The sequence below is a fragment of the Uloborus diversus genome, chromosome 1 (assembly GCF_026930045.1).
Source record: "Uloborus diversus isolate 005 chromosome 1, Udiv.v.3.1, whole genome shotgun sequence".
Classification (NCBI taxonomy): domain Eukaryota; kingdom Metazoa; phylum Arthropoda; class Arachnida; order Araneae; family Uloboridae; genus Uloborus; species Uloborus diversus.
In genome coordinates this window covers 117805717-117829019 of record NC_072731.1, presented here as the reverse complement: position 1 = coordinate 117829019, position 23303 = coordinate 117805717, and the positions used below count along the sequence as shown (strand labels likewise).

The following is a 23303-nucleotide window of genomic DNA, read 5'->3' as shown; positions in this document are numbered from 1 at the left end:
ATGAAACAATACAATTCGTTATAAGCGAAACAAAGTTTGAGTTTGAAAAAGCGATGTCATTAATAAGTAAAACGCAAAGGTATTACTAATGATGTTGCTATTAAGGGGGCCGAAGGGGGGAGGGGTTGTCCGCTCCGGGTTTGACCTGTCTGAGGGGTGACACTCAAAGTGAAATTGCAAGTTTTTGAAAAATATGAAGCTGAAATGCATTTTTAAGACTTATAATTTGAAAATTGTAAAGGGGGTGGAACCGCCCGGACCCCAATATGTCACACACCACATTATGGAATTAATACATACTACTATACTCAAAATTAAGTCCATATTGTCAATACTTAGACCTAGTAGTAACCTCTTATACCAGGGGGGAAAAAACTGAAAGCCCATTCTTTCCCTGTGTGAGATATACGTTTAAAGTAATTACAGAGCCAACAACTTCACAGGCACTCTCCTTTGTTGATCTCTGGACGCACACATGCCTTTAGGGAATGTTACATAAAAAGCATTTATAGCTTTTATTTGTCTTTTGTATATTATCCCCCAGTAAAAATTTCCGAGTGTCACCCATGCTAGGTACGCCACTGGTATTACAAATATTAATAAGAGTCAAGAAAGACTATATTAGAAATGTAATGTGAGAATATCGAAATAACCTTATTCATTTTCTATCTGCAGTTAGTTCTACACATATCAGGATAGTATAAAGCCTTAAAAATGAAGAGCACTTTTTCTTTCACAGAATGAAAGCTAAAGATTCTAACCATTAAAGCATTTTATGAGGGTCTTTCGAAGCACTTGTACTGTACAAGAGCTTTTTACTAACTATCTTTTGGTAAGCAGAAAAAAGGGAGCATATATGTAGAACACACACTTGTTTTATGGCTTTAAATGACGCCTTTTAAGATGCTTTTTTATGGATAAGGATCTGCGATGCTTGAGGATTCGTAGCAACGGATTTTTGTTGGACAAGAGAGGATAACTATCATAATTTTTATGCAGTTAAACAACAGAGATCTAATTGCTGTTCCTTACATGAATCGAAGAGTCATTTTGGATCAGATTTTAGCATTAGTGAACGAGTGATTTTGAAGCGGCAGCCAAATTGGATACAAGTCAAGGATCTTTCAACAGCAGGTTACTCGTTTCAGTTTTCATTGTCTTTTTATTGCGAAAATATTTTTCTTCATGTGTAATCTTTAATTATAGAATTATCTATGAGTTGCGAAATGACAAATAGATGATATTGCAAAAATTTTCACATTATATATAGTTAAAAAAACAATAAGTTGAAAGATAAAATTTAAGTGTGTTGTGTTCTCAATTGAAAACTATTATTTTAAACAGTAAAAAGGATTAAGATCAAGCCTGCTAAACTATTTCTTTCATTCTCCCTCTCTTTTTAATATGATTGGTTCATTTTTAGATGGTTCTTTCTAGGTCGCGTCAGTTTTCAAAAGCAAAATTTTACACTGAAAAAGTTTTCGAAATTTTAAGGCAACAAAATCATAAAATTGAATAGAAATGTTCAAAATGCTCGTTTGCTATATGTACTTTTAAAGTATAACACGCGTCACAGAGATCCTGACAGACAGAGATCCGGACAGAGAGACTTTCAGCTTTATTATTAGTAAGGATAAAACGGCTTTTTTTATTTTTTAAAAACAGTAAAAGTTCAGTTCCTTATTAATAAACTGTAAGTATAGTAGAGGAATACTTTAAATCAGTTTAAGGGGTGTTCAGTAGTGTCTAGAAAAATTTGACATGTTAAAAATATATATATATATATGTTTACATTTTTCTACAAAACAAAATTTTGACCTACGCAAGGAGTCTTGGAACGCATCACTCGCGTAAGTCAGGACTCCACTCTATACTATAAGTGCAGAACAAATGAGTAAACATAATTCGAATAATCTTTTGATTTTGAGGACTGAAATTATAATTAATCACTAGTGTAATGTCTCATGTTATATCCACACTGAATTCTTCATGTTAATTACTCTTTAGTAATTTTCATTTTTGATAAATTATAATATTTCTTGTCTTACTGAATTTGTAAAATCATGTTTTCCCTTTATGACTGAATGCCTTTTTTGCATTGCTATTCATTCAGAAACATACTTTTTTTTTGATGCAGGTACATTTATAGAAACTAGTAATGGCCTGATATGCATTACCACTCGCTTCTACTCTCAAAGTAATTGCATAGCTAAAATGCTTTAAAAAAACACCATGCAGAGATGCAAAGATTTTTAACAGTGAAAAAAAAAAAAACCTTATAATGAAATTATTTTTTAAATTTATTCTTTTTGAGCTTTAGCATGATAAATAAAGTGAAACAAAAAATATTTTACAACAATATTTGAAAACGGACAACAGTGTCAAACGCGATGTACAACTCTTTTTTAATTTTGGATTGCAGAAGCATTTTGTCGAAAATTACAAACTAGCATATGCAGGAAAAAACGAAAAAAACAAACAAACCTGGGCATGAATTTTGATCGCACGGAGAAAACCTTGTCAGCTTAGAGAATCGACAAATTTATGTTACAAAATGACAGCATTATGTTTTAAAACAACTGCAGATACCAGCATAGGCGGATTTAGGCCGAAAATTTTGGGGGTGCAACAATAACAGGGATCTGGGGGGGGGGGGGACAAGGCAGTGGCGAAATCAGAAAATAATTTTAGGGAGGAGCGCACTTTTAGGTCTAAAAAACCATATTTAGTAACATTAGGGGATCGGCAATTCTTAACATTTCAAACTGCGGAAAAAGTCTTAAACGAAAGTCGATGTTGTTAGATAGCATGTTGTTAGATTTGATTAACAATGGGTGAATCCAGTTTCTAGTTTGGAAGGGGGATTTACGCCCCAGAAAAAATTCTCAATAGTAATTTTGGAAAAACCCAGTTTTACAGTTCTTGGTGATATTTTAGGGGCAATAAAGGTACGTGGGGCTCCAATGCTATTTTTAGAAATTTAAGTCTTATAAATGCTTATAACCCAGATTTATAGTTTGGGTTAGGAATGAGACTCATGGACTGTCTCCAAAAGGTTTTATGAAAAACAGATAGAAATACGCACACTACCTCTTTAGTTTTTCATAATTAAAATTCCAAAAACGATATGGAGGACAATTTTTGATGATGTTACCGACAGGGTGTTCTGGAGCTCTCAACCGGAAAATTTTCGTAATTGAAGTCCTAAAAATGAAGTCCTTATGCAATACTCCATGGTATTAAAAAAAGGATTTCGAAGGCTACTGTCCCAAAAGATTCTCCCACTTAAATATTGCGATATAGTAGTTTTCAAAACCAAAATATTAACAATCTTTGATGATATTAGAGTAGAGACCCTTGTTCGAATATTTTCCAAAATTGAAGTTTTAAACACATGAGTGTAAGACCATATTTGGTAACGTTAGGGACACTGCAATTTTTAAAAAAATGAAGCTTCAAAAACGCAATTGTAAACGATTTTGATGTTTTCTGGTGATTAGAGGATCTTCCTTGGAAATTTTGCGAAAGTGAAGCCCAGGAAACGAGATTTGAGATACTCTGTAATAACTTCGGCTGGAGAGAGGGCTCCGGAGAAGAAAAATTTTGAGGACTAATAGAAAAATGAAAAAAAAAAGGGGGGGGGAGCGGAGAGATAGGAAAGAAAGAGGATTGTGCGAGGAGGGGGGAGGAGGAGGCACACAATTCGCCGCCAATAATCTGAAGCTGTTGAAAAATTTAAATGTCAATATTTCCTTTTGAAAGAAATTAGGATTTTTTCCCCTATATTCTTTTTTTTTTCCTTAAAATAACTGCTTTTTCCCAATATGAGATATTTTCCTCTCTTCAGTAATTAAAAATATTTTTTTAAAAAACATCAACTCATCATTTTGTGGGGAGGGTCACCAGTCTTGTGCCTCCTCCTCCCAAAATGCACCACTGCAGCAAAATGTCCGGGAGTCCTCCTTCAAAATTTTTTGTAAATTTACTTTAAAAATGTTGGATTTTAGTTGATTTCAGAGTAGAGTTTATTGATGATGTTTGTTGAAACAGTCATGTTTTTTTTTTTTTTTGGACTTAATTAGCAATAGTTGTTTCAAAATAGAAGAGTTGGTATTGATGTATTGATGTACGAATAAACGCCCAATTACAAAACATGCAATTATTCTATACAATAACACGGCACTGAACAATAAATTGATTGAAAAATTTCTTTATTTGCATAAAATTATGTGAATTACGTTTTTTTTTTTTTTTTTCAAATCGATAAAATTACTTTAGTTCTTAATTTAAGCACAGTTATGTGTTTCTCGCCCTAGTGACCTGTGGTGATACACTAGATTCAAGTAAATTTACTAATATAGCCAGAGCTGCCCACTGCTATGAAAAAATCGTAGTTTCTACGAATTACAGATTAAAACTACGACGCTACGAAAGCGGGTCCAAAAATAACGATTTTCTGTTTCTTTAATTTATAACCCAAGAATCCCCCCCTTCCCCCCCTGCCAAAAAAATCACAGACTGCATGAAAACTAAATCGGTAAGTTCAGAAAATCAAACTTCTAGATGTGTGCTGCTGGTTTAGTTTTCATGCAGTCAGTTCTTCGGCAAAAAAGCGGAAAAACTGCCAAAAATATCGCGAAGAATATAAAAGCACTTGGCCATTCTTTATTTCATCTTTAAAGACGGTTTATGTAAGATGTACTATTCGCAATAGCTATTTTTCAATTGAAAATGGTGGTCGTGATGTTACTTCAAAAAGACATGCCGACCGGGTGAAAGGTACAGCAAATAATCAAGAATTTATCATCTTAAAACATTCAGTATAAAATCTTTTATTCCGTATTAATACTTGCTGTATTATATTTGAAATTCATTAAGTATCATGTTTTTCTTCATTGTACTGTTGACAATTTATCACTGTTGATTCCGAAACAACGCCCCCCCCTCCCTCCCCCCCCCACCCCCGCCGCAAAATGCAGCTACGATTTTGGATTTTCAAAGGTTGGCAGCTCTGAGTATAGCAGCTATGAATTTTTTTTCTCCCAACTGCGTTTCTGGGTGAAATATACTAAATTACTTTTTTTTTTCAAAACCCGACGAAAAATTTTGGGGGTGCGGCGCACCCCCTGGCACCCCCGTAAATCCGCCTATGGATACCAAAGAAAAAAATTCAATCGAGACACACTGACACACACACAAAAAAAAGTATCACGGCAAGAGGTGTTGTCTCTTAATGCTATTGAACTAGTGAATGATGCATTTCTGAGGAAAGACAAGCAAGTAATGAATTTTCGGAAAAAGTGCCTATTGGGAAAAATTTAGCAAAACTTCTCATTCTTCGAAACTAGAAAATATTTCACCACAACCGCTTCCCGGCATTCTTCAAATTTTCAGGGGGTATTTTGGTGGTTCTTGATCTTTATCTTTTTTTTAGGGAGGGTCTCTTTCTAGGGGGTAATCAGTAAAAGAGGATGTGCCAACACTCTTGGGAGGGAGGAGGTCTCTCCAACTATTTTTGAACTCGCAAAAAATATGACTTCTCGTTTCGACATTTTCTGTAACAAAAAAAAGGGGCTTTATTTACTTCTCAATGCTTTTTTTCCCCTTAAAAAGTCCGCACTAAATTTTAATTTCTTTGATATTATGGGGGCTAAATTGGCGCCCTTCAACTCATCCTTCCCGCGCCCTGTTGACCACCCAGTCCGGCCCTGTTAGGTGATCTTCGATTATAAGGTCAAGGGGTTCAAAGATTCTCCAGAGGAATTTTCCGAAAATGAAGCTATAAATATTCAATTGCTTGTCGCGTTTGGTTACGTGAGGGAATGTGGTTCCTTATTCTCCTTAGAAATTTTTCGACATTTAAGTCCAAAATACGCAATTAGGCCATCTTTGACTAATTTAAGAAAAAGAATGGAGTTCAGGACTTCCTTAGAAAAATTTTACTAATTGGAAGTAAAAAAAACCTCCACTTTAAACGATCTGCAATGATGTTAGGAGAGTGAATGAGACCTGCAGGCTCTCCTGGAGCTTTACTGGAAACCGAAAAAGAAAGAAAGAGGGAGCTTTAAGAAAGAATGTTCAGGAAAAAAAAAACAAGAAGCGTCCATCGTTCCAAAAAGCGGTGGTACCCCCTGAAATGATGCGGAGCTCCCACAACTTATGGATTCTCCCCCCCCCCCATGGGCGCCCATATGCAAAATTTTAAGGGGTGGCTCAGATATTTTCCCCACAGAAACCGATTTCAGTACCGATTAGAGTTATTTAGGTTTGACATTTTGAATAAATTATTCATTAATGGCTGGAGAAGAAATGTTTTTACATTTTTGCAAAGAAAAAAATACTAAAAGCAAGGAAGTTCCAATTTCTAAGGGAGGGGGACTTGAGTCCCCACTTGCCCCTCTATATGGGTGCTCCCCCTTTCCCCACACACAAGAAAAGAAACCAAAACTTTCTTAAGTTTCTCCCCTAAAAATGTCAGTGACGTAGTCTGCGCTATGAAAGTCTATGGTACACTAAATTTCAGAATTATCGACAAACTGAAGAGAACTGAATAGAAATTTCAGAAATAAAAACAAGTTGAGGAGTTCCTAAAAATTTCTGAAGTACTAGTTTCAATATCTTAATTATTATGGCTTATTGTAAGAATCAAAAGTGGTAAATGAACACAGTATGCCTTTCCTCATTTCTGTGGAAAGCAAAAAAAGTCATAAATCTCTTACTTGTTTGAGAGAAAAAAAAAAATTCATGTCTGAATATTCTACACTGTAATATTATCAGGTTTGAATCTGCATACCCGCAATATGGAAGGGGGGGGGGGGGGCATGTTCTTAAAGTGCCCAATGGCCACAGAAATTTAAAAAAAAAAAAAAATTAGCCCTAAGACTTATTAACGTTCCAAGTATAATACACTGTTGGTCTCTGGGGAGGAACCCCAATATTTTCTTACAGCGGTGCCCAAAATTTATAGATCAGGGCTGGAAAATATAATACCCCAGGCAGGAGGAGCATAGAGGCCAGAAGTATCAAATAACCATTTGAACAAAGACACATAAAAATTATCATACCTTCCTTGTTTCATCTTTTTAGTATTTTGTGCCAATGTATTTTTCTTTTACTCGCCGTAATAAAAATTGTAGTTTACTTGCATGCAAGTCAAGTGCAGAACTTCAACAGTTTCATGACCAATATCCGGTGATTAAGACCCCATTGGAAGGGTTTCCACATGCATTCAATTTTCCCAGTTATTTACTGGTTTGAACTAAAGGGTATGAGGCACTAAATCAATCAATGTGAATCCATTGAGTCTTGTACAAGTCATTAAGTTCAATTACTCCTGTTTTTACACCTGCTTTTTTCGTTTATTTGAATTTTTTTCACACGGGATCCGCTCCCAAATTCCAGTTCTTATCTTATCTCATCTCATTGATTCTACAAGAACTTAGAAAAACACACTCAGGTAGCCGGGATTGCAAAGACTGTCCACCTGTGTAATAAGTACACCCAGGGGACACTGTGGTATAAAGCCTTTCAGCTGCAATCAAGGAGGATAGAAGAGAGGGTAGACGCCAAAAGCCGTAAAATTACCGCCACGGACATGCGGGGAAGGGGAAAAATCTACCAAAGAAAGCAACGCTATCCAATGTGGAGCACTAGGGAAAACGTTCAAAAAGAGAAAGAAGTGTGTCACACTTCCATAATTTTTATTGTAAGAGCATAAAATATGCTTTATTTATCACATTCAACAACGCAAAAGTCTATATATTTAAGGGGTTTTTTTTTCTTTTATTTATTTTTGTTGCTAGCATTTTTGGAATGTAGAGTAGTTGTTTATTTCTCCCCATAATGCACAATAAATGTTGACAGATTGGAAGTGAAACAAATGTATGACAAAAATTTTATTTCTCAAAAAATACCCTAAAATAGCGAAAAATTTAAACAAAAAAATTTTCTAGTACATTTTCTTCGCCAAGAGCTATCTTCAACAAGTTTTGTTCAAAAAGAAAAAAAAAAAAAAAAAAAAAAACCTGCCTTTCAGTTCAAAATTTATTTACTCAAGCCATTAGCACAAATGAGGAATTTTTACCCATATATTTGCACTTTATTTCTCGAATTTTAAGGTTTGACAAACAAAAACTGAAAATTTGCCAGTTATAAAAAGTTACAAAAGAGAAAAGAACAATATAATTCTGTACATAATTTAATTGAAACTTAAATCAGAGCAGACAGTTGTGACTTTACTCGGTTTTTCATTAATAAAAAATTATAATTTAAACAATTTAAAGCAATGCTAGGGCAAATAGGTAATGTTTTAAAACTTTCATATTGTAATGCAATGTTTAAGAAAAAAAAAATCCTGCTGTACAGAATTCAATTTGAATGAGCTTGAACTATTTCATGGGTAATTTTCAATAAGAAAATTTTTCTTTAATATGAGTTATACCTTTTTTTCATATTTATGTTTCATACTAGATACAATCATAGTTTACCTCTCCTATTTTTTTTACTCTGATGGCATCACGAAATTCACACTAGATACTTCTCTGCCAAAAATTAACTAAAAAACATAAGAATTTCTTATTCAATAGTTCAATCATTTTAGACATTCAAGATCTTTTAAAGTGTTTTTGACCATTTGTTAACTATATATTGCCGTTTCTTAGATAAACAGCTGAATTTTTTTCGTATTTTAAAAAAAGTTGTATTATCTATACATATAATAAAATAAGATGTTTTTGTGTGTGTGTGTGGCGCGAATTCCGGGAAAACGGTAAGGCCTAGAAAGATGAAATTTGGTATACAGGTGCAGTTTTTTGCCGAGGATGTGCACCTCGGGCTTCGATTTTTGATATTTTAATTAGAAAAAAAGTTATTTAATGTTTTATGTGTTTTTTTTGCACTTTTTAGTACTTTTTACCTCACAGACCCCGAACCAATCGCACCATACAAATATTTTTTGTACTATAGTGTAGAAAATTTAGTTTTAAATATGATGAATGAAAAAATTTTGTAGATTGAGCAATATTTGTATTTTTTATGAATTTTTGAAAAAAACCTTTAATTTGCATTTTTTCCAGGGTTTTATTTTTTTCTAATATCATCCTGCGAGAAGAATCAAAGCCTCATTTCTAAATTTTAAGTTGGTAATAGTAAAAACATTTCGCCCTCTTCAGAAAAAAAAATTTCTTAAAAATACGGAATAGTTTTTTTTTTTTTTTACAATTTTTTAATGCTGAACACATTATCTTTTCACGCATCGGTCGAGAAAAGCGTTCTTCAATCTTTTATACTTGTGACGTCACTACTTGGATTTCGATTCGATATTTACGATGGAATCTTAATCGCAAGCAATGTTAATCTTTTTTTTTACTATATAGCTTTCTTCTACATTTTATGACGTGATGACCACGTGTTTTTCTGGCAGCGCTTGCTTTTTTTTCATTTTTTTTTTTTTTGTTTTATTTAGGGATTGCATTTATTCCTTTTTGCATCCCCCCCCCAAGCTGGATCTTTTGCTGGATCTATATTACGTTACATTTCATGGTTGTGCGAATTTAATTCAATAAAAACAGCGAGATTTTTGGAATGTAGAGTAGTTGTTTATTTCTCCCCATAATGCACAATAAATGTTGACAGATTGGAAGTGAAACAAATGTATGACAAAAAATTTTATTTCTCAAAAAATACCCTAAAATAGCGAAAAATTTAAACAAAAAAATTTTCTAGTACATTTTCTTCGCCAAGAGCTATCTTCAACAAGTTTTGTTCAAAAAGAAAAAAAAAAAAAAAAAAAAACCTGCCTTTCAGTTCAAAATTTATTTACTCAAGCCATTAGCACAAATGAGGAATTTTTACCCATATATTTGCACTTTATTTCTCGAATTTTAAGGTTTGACAAACAAAAACTGAAAATTTGCCAGTTATAAAAAGTTACAAAAGAGAAAAGAACAATATAATTCTGTACATAATTTAATTGAAACTTAAATCAGAGCAGACAGTTGTGACTTTACTCGGTTTTTCATTAATAAAAAATTATAATTTAAACAATTTAAAGCAATGCTAGGGCAAATAGGTAATGTTTTAAAACTTTCATATTGTAATGCAATGTTTAAGAAAAAAAAAAATCCTGCTGTACAGAATTCAATTTGAATGAGCTTGAACTATTTCATGGGTAATTTTCAATAAGAAAATTTTTCTTTAATATGAGTTATACCTTTTTTTCATATTTATGTTTCATACTAGATACAATCATAGTTTACCTCTCCTATTTTTTTTTACTCTGATGGCATCACGAAATTCACACTAGATACTTCTCTGCCAAAAATTAACTAAAAACATAAGAATTTCTTATTCAATAGTTAGGACAGTTTAAGACTTTAAACCAAAGTTAGCGAGTTATTTTATTGTTATTTATTCTTCACTTTCTTTCGCTCTGAATTCAAAGTATTAATTGGAAAAGCATTTCACTAAAATAGGCAAACTTAACCTGTGGATTACTGTTTCACTGATGCAGTTTAATATTTTAGGCATAAAAGCATGAAAATTATTAGAATACAGTTAAAATTACTATAATATTAAACTAGTTACATCCAGTCCCCATAAATAAAGCACATCTAGCTTTGCAATTTTGGAAAATATGGGCAAAAATATTTTTGCCAGTACAGTTTCTACCCTTTCTTTTCTACCTTTGGCTAAATGTGCCAAACCTAATTTTTAAAGAATTATTTATCTCAATTTTTACTATTAAATAATTTGACTTATAAAAAAATTTTACAGCATTATATTGCCACATATTGTCGTGGAGATTTAAAATAATTGCTTTTGTTACTAAATAAAAATTAATAATAAAATTGATATCTAAAATTTACAATCTAGTTATATCATTCCAGCACTTTAATTAACAGAATTCAATTCAACTTTCTTTATAATTCTGTTTTTGCCGTTTTTCCACTGTCCTGGAAAAAATACTTTTTTTGCCTGAAAAAAGTCCAGCCTTGTGTGTTTCCCACTATTGGCTTTTAAAGTGCTATAATTTTGAATACAATTTTCTGAGTTAATTGTTTTTTCCCTCCTATATTTTCCCCCCAATACCTCAACCTTACATTTAAATATTATTTCATAACTGCATGAATTAAATAGGCCGCATGGTTTTCTAATGCACCTTGATCAAAAGAATGACTTTTCAAATTTTGAAACAAGGATGCATTTAACTGAGCGCAATAGGGCCATTCAATGGAAAACAATCATTTTGTCCCCCCATGGAACGCCTCATGTATTTCATTAAAAATAATAAAAAATATTATTGAACAACACCCTTTTATCCTCCTAGGCAGAAATAGCAATAAAAGAGGGAAGGAAAAGAAAAAAACAACAACAACAATTGGGTGTAAAATTATATTACAGTTGAACGTTGAACCTCCACATATCAAAGTAGCAAATTCTCAAAAAAAAAAATCGATGTATAGAAGCGATCTAAGTTTATCATTAATTGCTCCTAAAACATTAAATAAAAAGCTAATTTTCATGAATGAAACTCAATTTCTAATTTATTTGAAAATTTGATTAAATGAAAGGTAGTTGGAATTTGGAAAAGAGCACTTTTTTCAACTTTAGGATTACTTGAGTTTTCTACCTCTTCTCTTTTGCCCCTTCAGGCAGGGCCTGATTACTGAATAGGCCAACAAGACTGGCCTAGGACCCCCACTTTTTAGGGTCCCCTAAATTGCTAAAATTGCTTTAGCCAATAATCTAATAAGGCTAAAATTCATAGGCGGATTTAGAACTGAGTTCCTGGGGGGGCAGGATTTTTTTTTTTTTGAGCAACTTTTTTGATTGCCTCTCTCTCATGTTTTTATCTGTGTTCTGTGATGCATAAGGCCATTCTTTACTTTTGTATGTGTCGTCTTCATTACTGTGTGTAATCATGCTGTCCTTTTTGAATTGACCTTAAAAGAGAGGGGGCTGGTATTAAGAGAGTGATGCAGGGCTCCCTTTTAAGGGGGATATAGAATATTTCCAATTTTAGGGGGTCTGGGGGTTACTCCCGTGGAGGAAATTATATAAAATGGATATAAAATTCTGCATTTTGAAGTCTTATAAGAGTTAATTGAAAAAAAAAATTGCCTATTAAGTTTTACGCTTTAAAAGTGCTTTGTGATGCAAGTTAATACTTTAAAAGAAATGGTGCACAGATTTAAAGAATAGGTATCAAGAGAGTAACTTACTACCCATTTGAACAATTCATAACTTATGCACTTGATTAGAAATAAAATTGAAGCACATTTTGCTTACGAGTTTCAAGGACTTGTCTAGTTATTTTCAAGGTTTGGTTGGTTAGATTTGGTTTTTGGCTCAAAAGCCATGGTAGGCTATAGTGCGCCAATTCTTTTCAGGGATTTTAGAACCTATCCATAATTTGCACTTTCAGGTCTCTGAAATTGAGTAGTAGATTATACAGTTGTACAGTATTGTTCAAACTTTGTAAGAAACAGCTATTTTAAGTTTAAAAGAAAAAATAAACTTTAATTCTTCATTACAACTTTTTTTAAAATTATAAGTAGTGCAGAAAACGAAAAAGAATAACGGTAGTGTATCATTTTTTTCCCGGGCTAAACAGATTAACAATATGCAGTAAAAGTAAGGTAAAAGCAATCAATGCAAAAGAATTTCCAAAATTCTGCATTCGAGATTAAATAAATAGCAAGATATGAAGCATGTGAGTCACAAAAATTTATTTCAAGTAATATGTTACAAACGCGAGAACCACAATTTTTACATTTTTGATGCAGGATGTAGCAAGGAGCTGAATTTGACACAATTTGTTAGAAATTTTAAAACTTAAGGTTTGTAGCCACACGCTTCCAAATATTCAAGGTTTTCAAGCACTTGAAAATGAAATTAGTTTTTCAAGTACTTTCCATTTTTTTAAGGAATGAATCACAATTTTTTGGGAGTTAGGGGCTCACTTCAAAGCAGGGACCCTTAGCTATAGCTTGTTTATCTTATGGGCAAATCCCGCCCTGCATGTATTTCACTTTTACCTGCAGATTTTTGTTTGATTTTTTCCAATTTTAACGAAAATTCGTCAGTTTTTACAGTTAAAGGATTTTTTTGGTTTTTACCAATCTGTGTAAGGTTTTTATCGAATTTCAGCAAATTTTTCTAAAACTTTTGATGACTGAATTACTCTGATTTCAATAATAACAATAACTGTTTCATTTAGACTTAGATGATTATGACTTACCTTAATTTTTAAACAGCATTTAGAAAGTAAGGAAAATGATACTTTCCCTCGAAGTAAAAAGATTCAATTAATCAGAACATTCAGATAACTGAAATTTATTCACTTTGCGATAGTATTTACTTTTTTTTCTCAAGAAAAAGGCAAGCCAAAAATTTTCCAAGCACATGAAGTACAGTTCTAACTATTAGTTTCATATATAAATTTTTTCCTTTGAAAAATAAAGAAAACATAGTTATAAAAACATTTCATCAAGTAATAATGCAATCTTACAAGAATTGTGCAAAAACTTTCGTGCCGGAAATATATCTCCCTCACTTTTTCTTTTATTCAGAAGTTTTCCTTACAATGTATGATTCTGGAAAATCAGAAATTTAGTTTTGAACTGCTAATGATTGAGATTCCTGGTTTTCCCCCCTAAAAAATTAACGCATTGTTTACAGTGATTTTACTTTCTGTTTGTTCAATGGTTGGACAATTTTTCCAGTTTTGCTTCATTGTTATAACATGATGTATGTATACATACATTGGTTGAGTATGATGTTAGCTGTTACATTTGATAGTATTTTGCTGTACAAAAACCTTTTAGATATGTACTTCTTTTGCAATAGCATACATTTCAAATCAGCCAATTTCATTTGAACGTGTGAATCCAGAAGGTTCTTCAAAATCTTTTGTCTGTAACAACCCAAAACATCTAGTTTTTGAAATCACGCAAATTAAAAATAAACATTCTAAAAAAAAGAAAAAAATCTAATTGGAGTGATGTTTTAAGTGGGGTTCCTCAGGGATCAGTTTTAGGGCCTCTTTTGTTTATTATATTTATGAATGACATCAATGAAAATATTTCTGGAAGCATGAATTGTTTTGCTGATGATGTAAAAGTTATGGGGGTTGTCGAAAATGAAGAACAAGTAAAACAGCTGCAAGAGGATTTAGATCATATTACTAAGTGGGCAGATAAATGGGATATGGCAGTTAATGTAGGGAAATGTCAAGTGCTACACTTTGGTCATGGAAATAAGCGTATGACATATCGTTTACAGAGTTCAGTCATAAATCAGGCAGAAAATGTTATGGATCTGGGTATCTTTATAAATCAGGACTTCAAGTTTAGTCAACAGTGCAGTATTGCTAGTAACAAAGCCAACAAAATGCTTGGGTTCATCAATAGATCTATTTCAAACAAATCTAAGAAAGTTCTTCTGCCTTTATATAGGAGTTTAGTAAGACCTCATTTGGAGTATGCTGTTCAGTTTTGGTCGCCTTATCTGAAGAAAGATATTTTTCTATTGGAAAGGGTTCAAAGAAGGGTAACTAAATTAGTAAGGGGACTCTCAGATTTAGATTATGATACCAGACTTAATAGGCTTAACATGTATAGCCTGGAGCAAAGGAGAGTCAGAGGGGACATGATTCAGTTATTTAAATTTATCAAAATGAAAGACGTAAATGGATTAAACTTTTGCGGGGAAAGCAGGACAAGGGGTCATTGTTTTAAGCTATTTAAATCTCAGGCTAACTTGGAAATCAGGAAAAACTACTACTTTAGCAGGGTCGTGGGCACTTGGAATAGCTTACCGGAAGAGGCGGTAATGAGCAAGGGAGTGTGATAGCTTTAAGAGGGCCATTGATCTTCATTGGGGACTAATTAATTGACTAAGACCAGCCTAGCTGGGCCCAGAGCCTGTTGCTGGAGCGTCACATTTGTATTTGTATTAAAATAAATCGTAACGAGTAGATCGTTCCGTTAGCGCAAATTGGGGAGGGGGGAGGGAGGGTCCCAAATGTCAATTATTAGTGTTACAGCTGAATGCATAGCTCGTTTAGCCTATATTTTCATTCATATACTTGTCCAAACGGTTTTAGTCCAAAATAGTGAATTTAGACCAATTTTCAGTACACCAGTGACAGCTGTACTAACTATTTAATGTTTGGTTTTTTCTTTTCTCCCTTCAGCAAAGGACATTCGCTATTCTCTTCATTTTCATTGAACTATTCAAAAAAGAAAAAATCATGATTTTTTTCTTTTTTTTGTTATAAGATTTTGGAAGATAAGTTGTTACTATATAAACTCCTCCCAAAACTGGGGAGCATTGCCCCCTTCCCTCCTCCTATAAATCCATCCATGCTCTTCTAAAGCTATTCAAAAACAAAAAAATAATGATTTTTTTTTAATTTTCGGAAAATGTGTTATTACATTAAGTCCTCCTAAAACTGGGGGGGGGGGCATTGCCCCCCTCTGCCCCCCCACAAATCCGCCCATGCTAAAATTGTAAAGTTTAACTACAGGGGACGCCAAAAAACTGTTTGGCCTATAGGGTCTTTCAATATCTTAATCGGGCCCTGCCTTCAGGCCTGGCTATGCGTACCTGCAGACTCCACAGTGCAAGGGCCACATCCTTAAGGGCCCAACGACCCAAAAAATTGAAAAAAAAAAAAAAAAAAAACTAGCACTAAGACTTATTAGCGTTTCAAATGTACACTACTGGCTTGTGGCCTCTAAGGAGGGGCCCTACAGATTTTGTTGCATAGGGGCCCAAAATGTATAGATGTGGACCTGGGTCCTGTAGACAGCCACCTAATTTGCCTATTTTATAGCTCTGAGGTTGGCCCTTAACCAAGAAATTTTTTGAGACTTCCATGCAGTCAAACCACCATACACATTTAGTCTTTGGCTAAAACAATTTTAGCTAGTTGGAGGCCTCCAAAAAAAGCAGGGTGCCTAGGCCACAGCATAGTTAGCCCATTCAGTAATCAGACCCTGATCCTCGCAAAAAGCATAAGGAAGAAGATCGAAAGAGTTACAAGGGAATAAAAAACACTGTTTTATCATTTTTGGTTTTAAAATAATATGCTTTGTTTGGGGACCCTTCCCAGCTGGGGAGCTTTCGGCAATCGCCGACCTGGCCAGTCTGAGCATGGTCCCTGAAGCTGTTTTTTTTTCTTTTTTTGTAAAATTGAGCTATATTACTGGTTTTTTAATATTACTAATTTAATAATTTCCACAAATGTGGAATATGGTATTAAAAAAAAATGAAAAGTGAAGGGGCAGTCGCCCCCCCCCCTCCCCTATACAAGCCGCTTATGGTTGACACCATGTTTGCAATTTATTTGCATTTCCCATAAAATATATCAGTCTATCAGACATAGAACCTAGAGTTTATACCTCTATCATCACCTTGTTTTTAAAATAAAGTAGTAAATTGTTAATAATTGTCATTGATATGCACGCGTTGGAATACAGCTCCCAAATCGGACAGTATCCAAAAAAAACTGGTCACAATGGGAAATGGATCACGGTTAATAACTCCCAGTCCGTTAGTTGTTGGTATATACTCATAATTTCAAATTATTTATAATTTCATTCTTTTAAAATTTCTATTCAACATCAGATTGAATACTATTAAAGTAAAACTTGCAGTAAAAACCTTGCCAATATTCATATTTTAGTTATTTCCTAACTTCCATTTTTTACAATTAAGAATTCCAAATGCTTATTTGTATTCAACTTTTGCTTTGAAATGTAAGTAATTAGTATTAAATATGGCTTATTATTTTTAGTGTTTGAAAGAAAGCTATGTTAAGGCTAAAGGCACAGGAATAACTGTAGATCTCCAAACGCTAAGTTTCTCATGCCTCACACCTATAGTTAAGCAAGATGAAATAGTATCTGACACAACACTTACGCTCAATGGCGCTCTTTTAGCAGATTGGAAATTTGAAGAAATGTTTTTGGATACAAATCATTACGTTGCTGTTGCACTCGGACCTACAACATTGGTGAGAGTTTTAAAACATTATTTTACACTTTTGTCAAAGGCAAATTAATTTAAGGTCAGAGGCAACTAAAAAAGAACCTCACTCACAATGAGTTTTTTTTTGCCTTCAGTCAGAGCCAGTCCTAGGTGCGAAGGATACGAAACTGCCACTTGGGATCCTGAACGGTGTAGGGCGGCAAATGTGGGTGATCGCAAAAAGGAAGAATCAAGATACATTGATACGATACAAAAAATCAAATTCTTCTTTTCACTTTCAGATTTTCACAATAGACATTATTCAAGATTAATTTCGAGTCACTCTGCCACCCGAGTCATTTAACTTGCGCTACTTGAACTTAGGGAGAGTCACCCTGACATTCAATTTGCAGATTGTGTTTCACTGATCTCCTTGGGATTACTGAGTGCTTCATAAGAACGACTTTGTCTGAAGGAGGCATTGCATAAAGTCCACCCAAGGGTGGATCCAACTTCTGGTTTTGGAGGGGATCATAAGTCGGTTTTGGGCATTGATAGAGAGCCAGGGATGAATGTTTCAAAATTCAAGCCCTAAAAATGCAGTTTCAGGGTATCTTTGGTTTTTTAAAGAGGGAGTTAATAATCCCCTTTCTGGATCCACGCCTGAATCAAAGCTAGTTAGGCTCAGTTATTGCTTTGATAGCGTTATAAAAAAAATCCGCTCCTGCTCCTGCTCCAAATTATAGAATGGCAAGTTTTCAACGAAATCATTTTCAGGTTTCTGAATGTAAGAATAGATTTTTGGCTCTTTTTCGGCAATCACTATCTCCATAAATGCAGATGTTGAGGGCAGAGGAAGAAAACTTAACTGTGCTGTGTGGAGTGGCTGAAATATAATATCAATAAGTTTTCATTACTTTGAATAATACTTTGATAACTATTCTCTGAAACTAGAAAATCTCCCATCAAGATATGAGGGGTGAAAATTGCTTCTATATTTGAACGAAGCAATTGCCTGTTTGATCTTACTGTGTTTCTTTCAGACTTTTTGCTGGGGGGAGGGGGGGGGCTTTTTAAAAGTTCGGGAGGAGGGCAAGAGCATATTTAAAAGGTCGTGACACTTGAAGAGTTTGGAGGGGGGTCAAGGGCATATTTAAGAAGTGGGACATGACCCCCCCCCCCTTACTCTCTAAGAAACAAATTCAAAATTACCTACTCAGAAATTTTTTTAACTTCAGACAAAAGAGAAACGAACAAAGGCATTTCCATTAGAGGCCGCCAAAGATAACTCAAAGCAGCTCACTATTCCATCCCCCTCCATACAATGATTGTTATCCAGGATACTTATGATTTCCAACCAGAATGCAGCATGAATGTTCAGAGTACGTATCATAAGGTCCCGAACCAGACCACACCACCAGGACTTCACTAATGCATTATTGGAGTTTACAACTAGATAGATACCATAGTTCTAACCACCCTATCCCTATTGCAGGGGGCCTATCCCTACCTAAATACCACAACCCACCCTGCCCCCCCCCCAAACAAAAGAGAAAAAATATGCCTCCAAACCTCCCCAAAAAATTTCAATGGCACAGTCTGCACCATCACCCCTTCCCTGGATGGAACAACTGCACTATCAACACACAGAATATTACAACAGCTATAAACAGGCAACAGACAAGAGGGAAAGAAAGAGGAAACATCCCTCCTTGTTTGTTAAGCATCGAACATTAATTGCCGCCTTTTGCCAGGGGGAAAATTACTTTTAGCAGTTTGTTGACAGAGACAGACTTTTCATTGACAGCGACAAAATGAAGGCCATGGAGGCTGAATGCTCCCCCCTCCTCTAGATAGATTTCAGAATTCCCTATCATTTCCTTTTCCATTTCCATTAAAAAAAAAATATAAATAAAAAAAAAAGAAAAAGAAAACTTCTCACGGTAGTGTAAAACGAATTTTTGTCTGGGGAGGGGGTTGCAGTTGGCATCCTCCGGGAGGGCAGTGCCCCTCCTCCCCCCAGAGGGATCCTGAAAGAAACACTGTAGTCTTACCAGTAAAATAGTTATGTTGCTGGATCCTAGTTCAGCCTTATCACAGTAAAGCCTTTCCCTGCATTTTAAACATTATCAAAACATACCGTAGAAGAGGGTGGACTATGGTACAGTTTTAGTATTTCTCACTGTAATTACTCAACATTCATTCGAAAAAAAAAAATGTAGTTGCGTTATTATTATATTTTAGGACCTTGGCTTTCGATTCCAAACCTGAAATAATTTTAAACTTTACGTGCACTCTCTCCATAGCAGTTTTTCTCTTGGTACTAATTCTCACCCTCTCATTGGGGGTAAGAATGGTACAGCACATGTTTCATCAACGTTTTCATATAGGTTTTTGTGGTTTGCACCATACCTCTACCTCTCTTGTATTTTAACGGAAGAGTTGTAGATGTAAGTTATGCTGAAAATTGAACTTTGAAGTGTCAGGTATATCATAAAATCAAGATAAAACAAAGGCTTTATTTTCTTCATAATTTTTGAGATGGATACCAAATCTTATCATCTTTTTTCAGGCTACTGCCAAAACTTATCTCGCTTCAACATTGTTGCAACTTCAAACTCACTTGCATCTACACCTGTGATTTTTCCTGGGTACTTTTTCCCCCGATAACTCAACGCACCCTCCAAAATATCGACTAATTACTGTACCACACTCACCCTCCAAATTGTAAACTTTACACATTTGTAACTGTAGCAACATCAAAATATTTTACTTTTGAATGAAAATTGGAGGTAACTTTCTGAATATAATATAGAAGCGAAAGGTACTTACGAAATTTGTTATTCCTTCTGCATGAAAAGTCCACCAACATAAATTTCTGAGCTACCTACAAACACGTAGCACCAGTTACTCACAAGAAATAAATTCACAATTACCAGGTTATTCCTCTGGTGGGCCGAAATGACAATAATAACAACTCCCTCATTACTATAGAAGGTTGCACAATAGTTCCTATTGAAGCTGGGATATTCCAGAGTTCACTACGAACGTTTATTACATTAAAACTAGGGCTTGTATCATTCTCACCCTCCAAACAATTCTCACTTGCTTTTATGGTATTATTAAATTATCATGTCGTCCCGTGAGTTTCGTTGTTGATGATGTCAGGAGGGTTACTCGATCAGTGGCTATTATATATATGAGGATGGCTCCAAGACATAGGAAAAAGATTTTAGTCCAACAGATGTTGCCAAAAACTTAGCGCCAATGTATAAAACAGGAATCTTCTTCTTTTTCATTCAGAGGTGTTGACAGGTATGAGTGCACATTTTTCAAAGTAACAAACAGTATGGGGACAGTTTCTTTATTTTTTAGAAACTTATTTTGTGTTCTTAGGTTTGAATTGAATATTTTTTATAGAGTAGACGGAGGCTTGTCATTTAGGAAAGTGAGGAAGGGGCCACACTGCATTCCATATATTTTCAAATATGAGGCTGTGAGAAGCAAAAGGATGAAACTGGACGTTTTCAAACTTTGAGTAAAATGCATTTAAATATAACGTCCTAGGTAGGCTTTCATTGATTTTTTTAAAAAAATCATGCTATACAGCAGCACCAACCAGAGCTACTAGTATAATATCTTGCCCCGAGGCAAAGGTTCCCCTACCATTTGTACTGGTTATCTCCAAATTTTTAATTTTGCCACTTCTCCCTTTGCTTCTCACTGCCTCATATGCAGTTTTATTATTATTATTATTTTTTATTTATTTTTATACAACAAACATTAAGTACCTACATATTGTTTGCCCTCCTCCTGGAACAAGGGGCTGCATTGATGTATAATAAACAGTTTAAAATTAAATTTAGAAAAGTTTTAAATTTGGATTTATTTAAAATGAAGATTTTTCATTTATGTTCTTCTTTTACAGGAGTCTAAACCCTTGAAAAATGAATTGCAAAACTTCACAATTTTGACATTTGAGGAACTAATGAAAGACAGCATACCATTTAATAAAACAAATACAGAATTTTATAAGTTATTTCAAAAGGAAAGTAAGACTGTAATATAATAACCTTATTTACTGTATTGATTAGGAATTGCCGGTTGTATAGTACAGTTAGCAACTCCTAACCTAATGGCTGATTCAACAGTATTTTTAAAATAAAAATATTTATCTACTGTTGAGAAATAAGCTTTTTTTTTTTCAAATTGTCTAAAATTTATTGCAATTTTGTTCAATATACAGTTTAGTCCTGCTACATCAAATTTCGAGAGACCACAAGGTTTTTTTTTTGTGATAGCAAGAGTTTTGTTGTAATTGAACTCAAGCGCTGTAATAGCAGTTAAATTGGCACTGAGCATTTATTTTGTTGAAACGGATATTTCATTATATTGGTATTCACTGTAGTGAGCTTTTACTGTGTCGTCAGTTTTTATACATTCAGAATGTGTAATTTAAAAAATATTCTTCCGACTTTTTTGAATGATGACAAATCGAAAAAAACCTATTAAAAATGTTTATCTTTTTGACTCATTTCAAACGAAACTTTTTCATAAAATTCAGGCATCGTCTTTTCTGCTTATCGTTTCTATGAAACGTTTTTGTTCTGTTTCTCTATGCTTTTTAAATAGTTCATTTATCTAAATGGAGGGGGTTGAACAAAATAATAATAACATTTTGTAAGTAGCTTACTCTAGAAAATCTCCCATCGGGTGAAAATTGCTTCTGCATGTGAATGAAGCAATTGCCGGTTTGGTAATATTTTGAGATTGAAATTTTAACCCTAACTCCAGTGGATTAAACCCTACACTCCAGTAGATAGCATTAGTTGTTGACAACTTTTTCATTTCTTCACTTTCCTAACACTTTTCTTCACACACATTTCTTCACTTTCCTTTTTTTCTTCCTTTCACTTTTCATTTCTTCACTTTAACAGTCTAACCAGTAAAACAGTTAAGTTACCAGATCCAGTTTAGCCTTGTCAAAATACAGTCAACGCCTGCTACAATGCCATTCAACTTACCCGAAATGGCTATAATGCGAATTTTTCACCAGTAATGAATTTTAGAGACAATGCCAATTCCTCTTCCACAGTACAAATTTTTTTAGAAGAAAGTATTGGATTCGTTATTGACTACTAAATATTGATTTTGTGAATGTTATTACATCCCTCTAGCATCACTGACAGTGAAATTTCACACATCAAACTAGTCTATGCATCTCGTTGTTAGTGCATCAAATAACCACTATCTTTCATTTATTTCTCTTTTTTTCATTCCTAATATTAAAGTTGATGAAATACAATTGCATCTAAGTGTGCAGTTTCATCTAAAGTTTGTGAAGATGGGAAGAAAAAGAAATTTTCTGACAAATAAACTAAATAATAATAATAATTAATTTGAAGTTTGGCATCTTGAATTCAAATTATGTTTTTCGCAATCACGAGTGTGTCTGTATGCGTGTGTGTTTGTGTCTTTGTGCAGGCATGAGTGTGTATACTATGCGTGTGTATGTGCATGTGTGTGTAGGATATGGACGCAACCTGGAGACGGTTTTTGCTAGAGGAGCAGCATTGGGAGGGGTGGGTCGATGGTGGTGCTGCAGAGGAAGGCCAGGGGGAGGGGGGGAATCATAGGAACGTCATTCAAAGGTCAAATAAAAACAATAAGCAATCATGATTGCTCAAAAAAACAGGTTAAGATTCTTGATATGCTTGAACAACTACAAAGTGTTTCCGGTAGCACAATAATAATTATAAGTGAATCTTCCATACATACAATTAAAAGACAAAGCAAAAAGATATCTCTAAAAGTTCAAAACTTAGTTTCAATATTGAAATTTGCTGACTCTACAGTACTTTTATGTATACAGTACTTTTATGTACAGCATTTATTATTACTACATACTATGCTTACCGTGTTGTTTTATTTTATGTCTTTCTCCCCCATCAATCATTTATTTTGTGCATCTTAAAGTATTTTGTGTTGAATAAAACAGCTTTTTTTTTAAATAGTTACAGTAAAAGTTCAGTTCTTTATATGTAGAAAACTATAATGGATAGTTGAAAAATGCTTTAAAGCAGTTTGAGTGGTCTTTACAAATGCCTAAAAGAATTTTTTATGTTTCTAAAAAAATTGTATGCATACATTTTTCAACTACGTGAAATTTTGACTTACGCGAGGAATCTTGGAACGCATACGCGGGGAGTCTTGGAACACATTCCTCGCGTAAGTCAGGATTCAACTGTAAAGAGTTTCCCTGCATGTTAAACATAGCCAGATAATATCAAATTATCCTAATATGATGCGAGTTTCATTGCTGGTGATTT

General features: G+C 34.0%; 1 protein-coding gene across 1 annotated transcript in view; it reads left to right on the top strand.

Moving 5' to 3' along the window:
- LOC129219279 (L-aminoadipate-semialdehyde dehydrogenase-phosphopantetheinyl transferase-like) overlaps window positions 1–21166 on the top strand; it is a 43787-nt gene extending 22621 nt beyond the window's left edge. The window contains exons 4-5 of the mRNA XM_054853617.1: window positions 16802–17020; window positions 20903–21166. Coding sequence (XP_054709592.1) covers window positions 16802–17020; window positions 20903–21043 — 360 coding nt within the window. The 3' untranslated portion in view covers window positions 21044–21166. The remainder of the gene's footprint in view (window positions 1–16801; window positions 17021–20902) is intronic.
- The last annotated feature ends 2137 nt before the right edge of the window (window positions 21167–23303 follow it).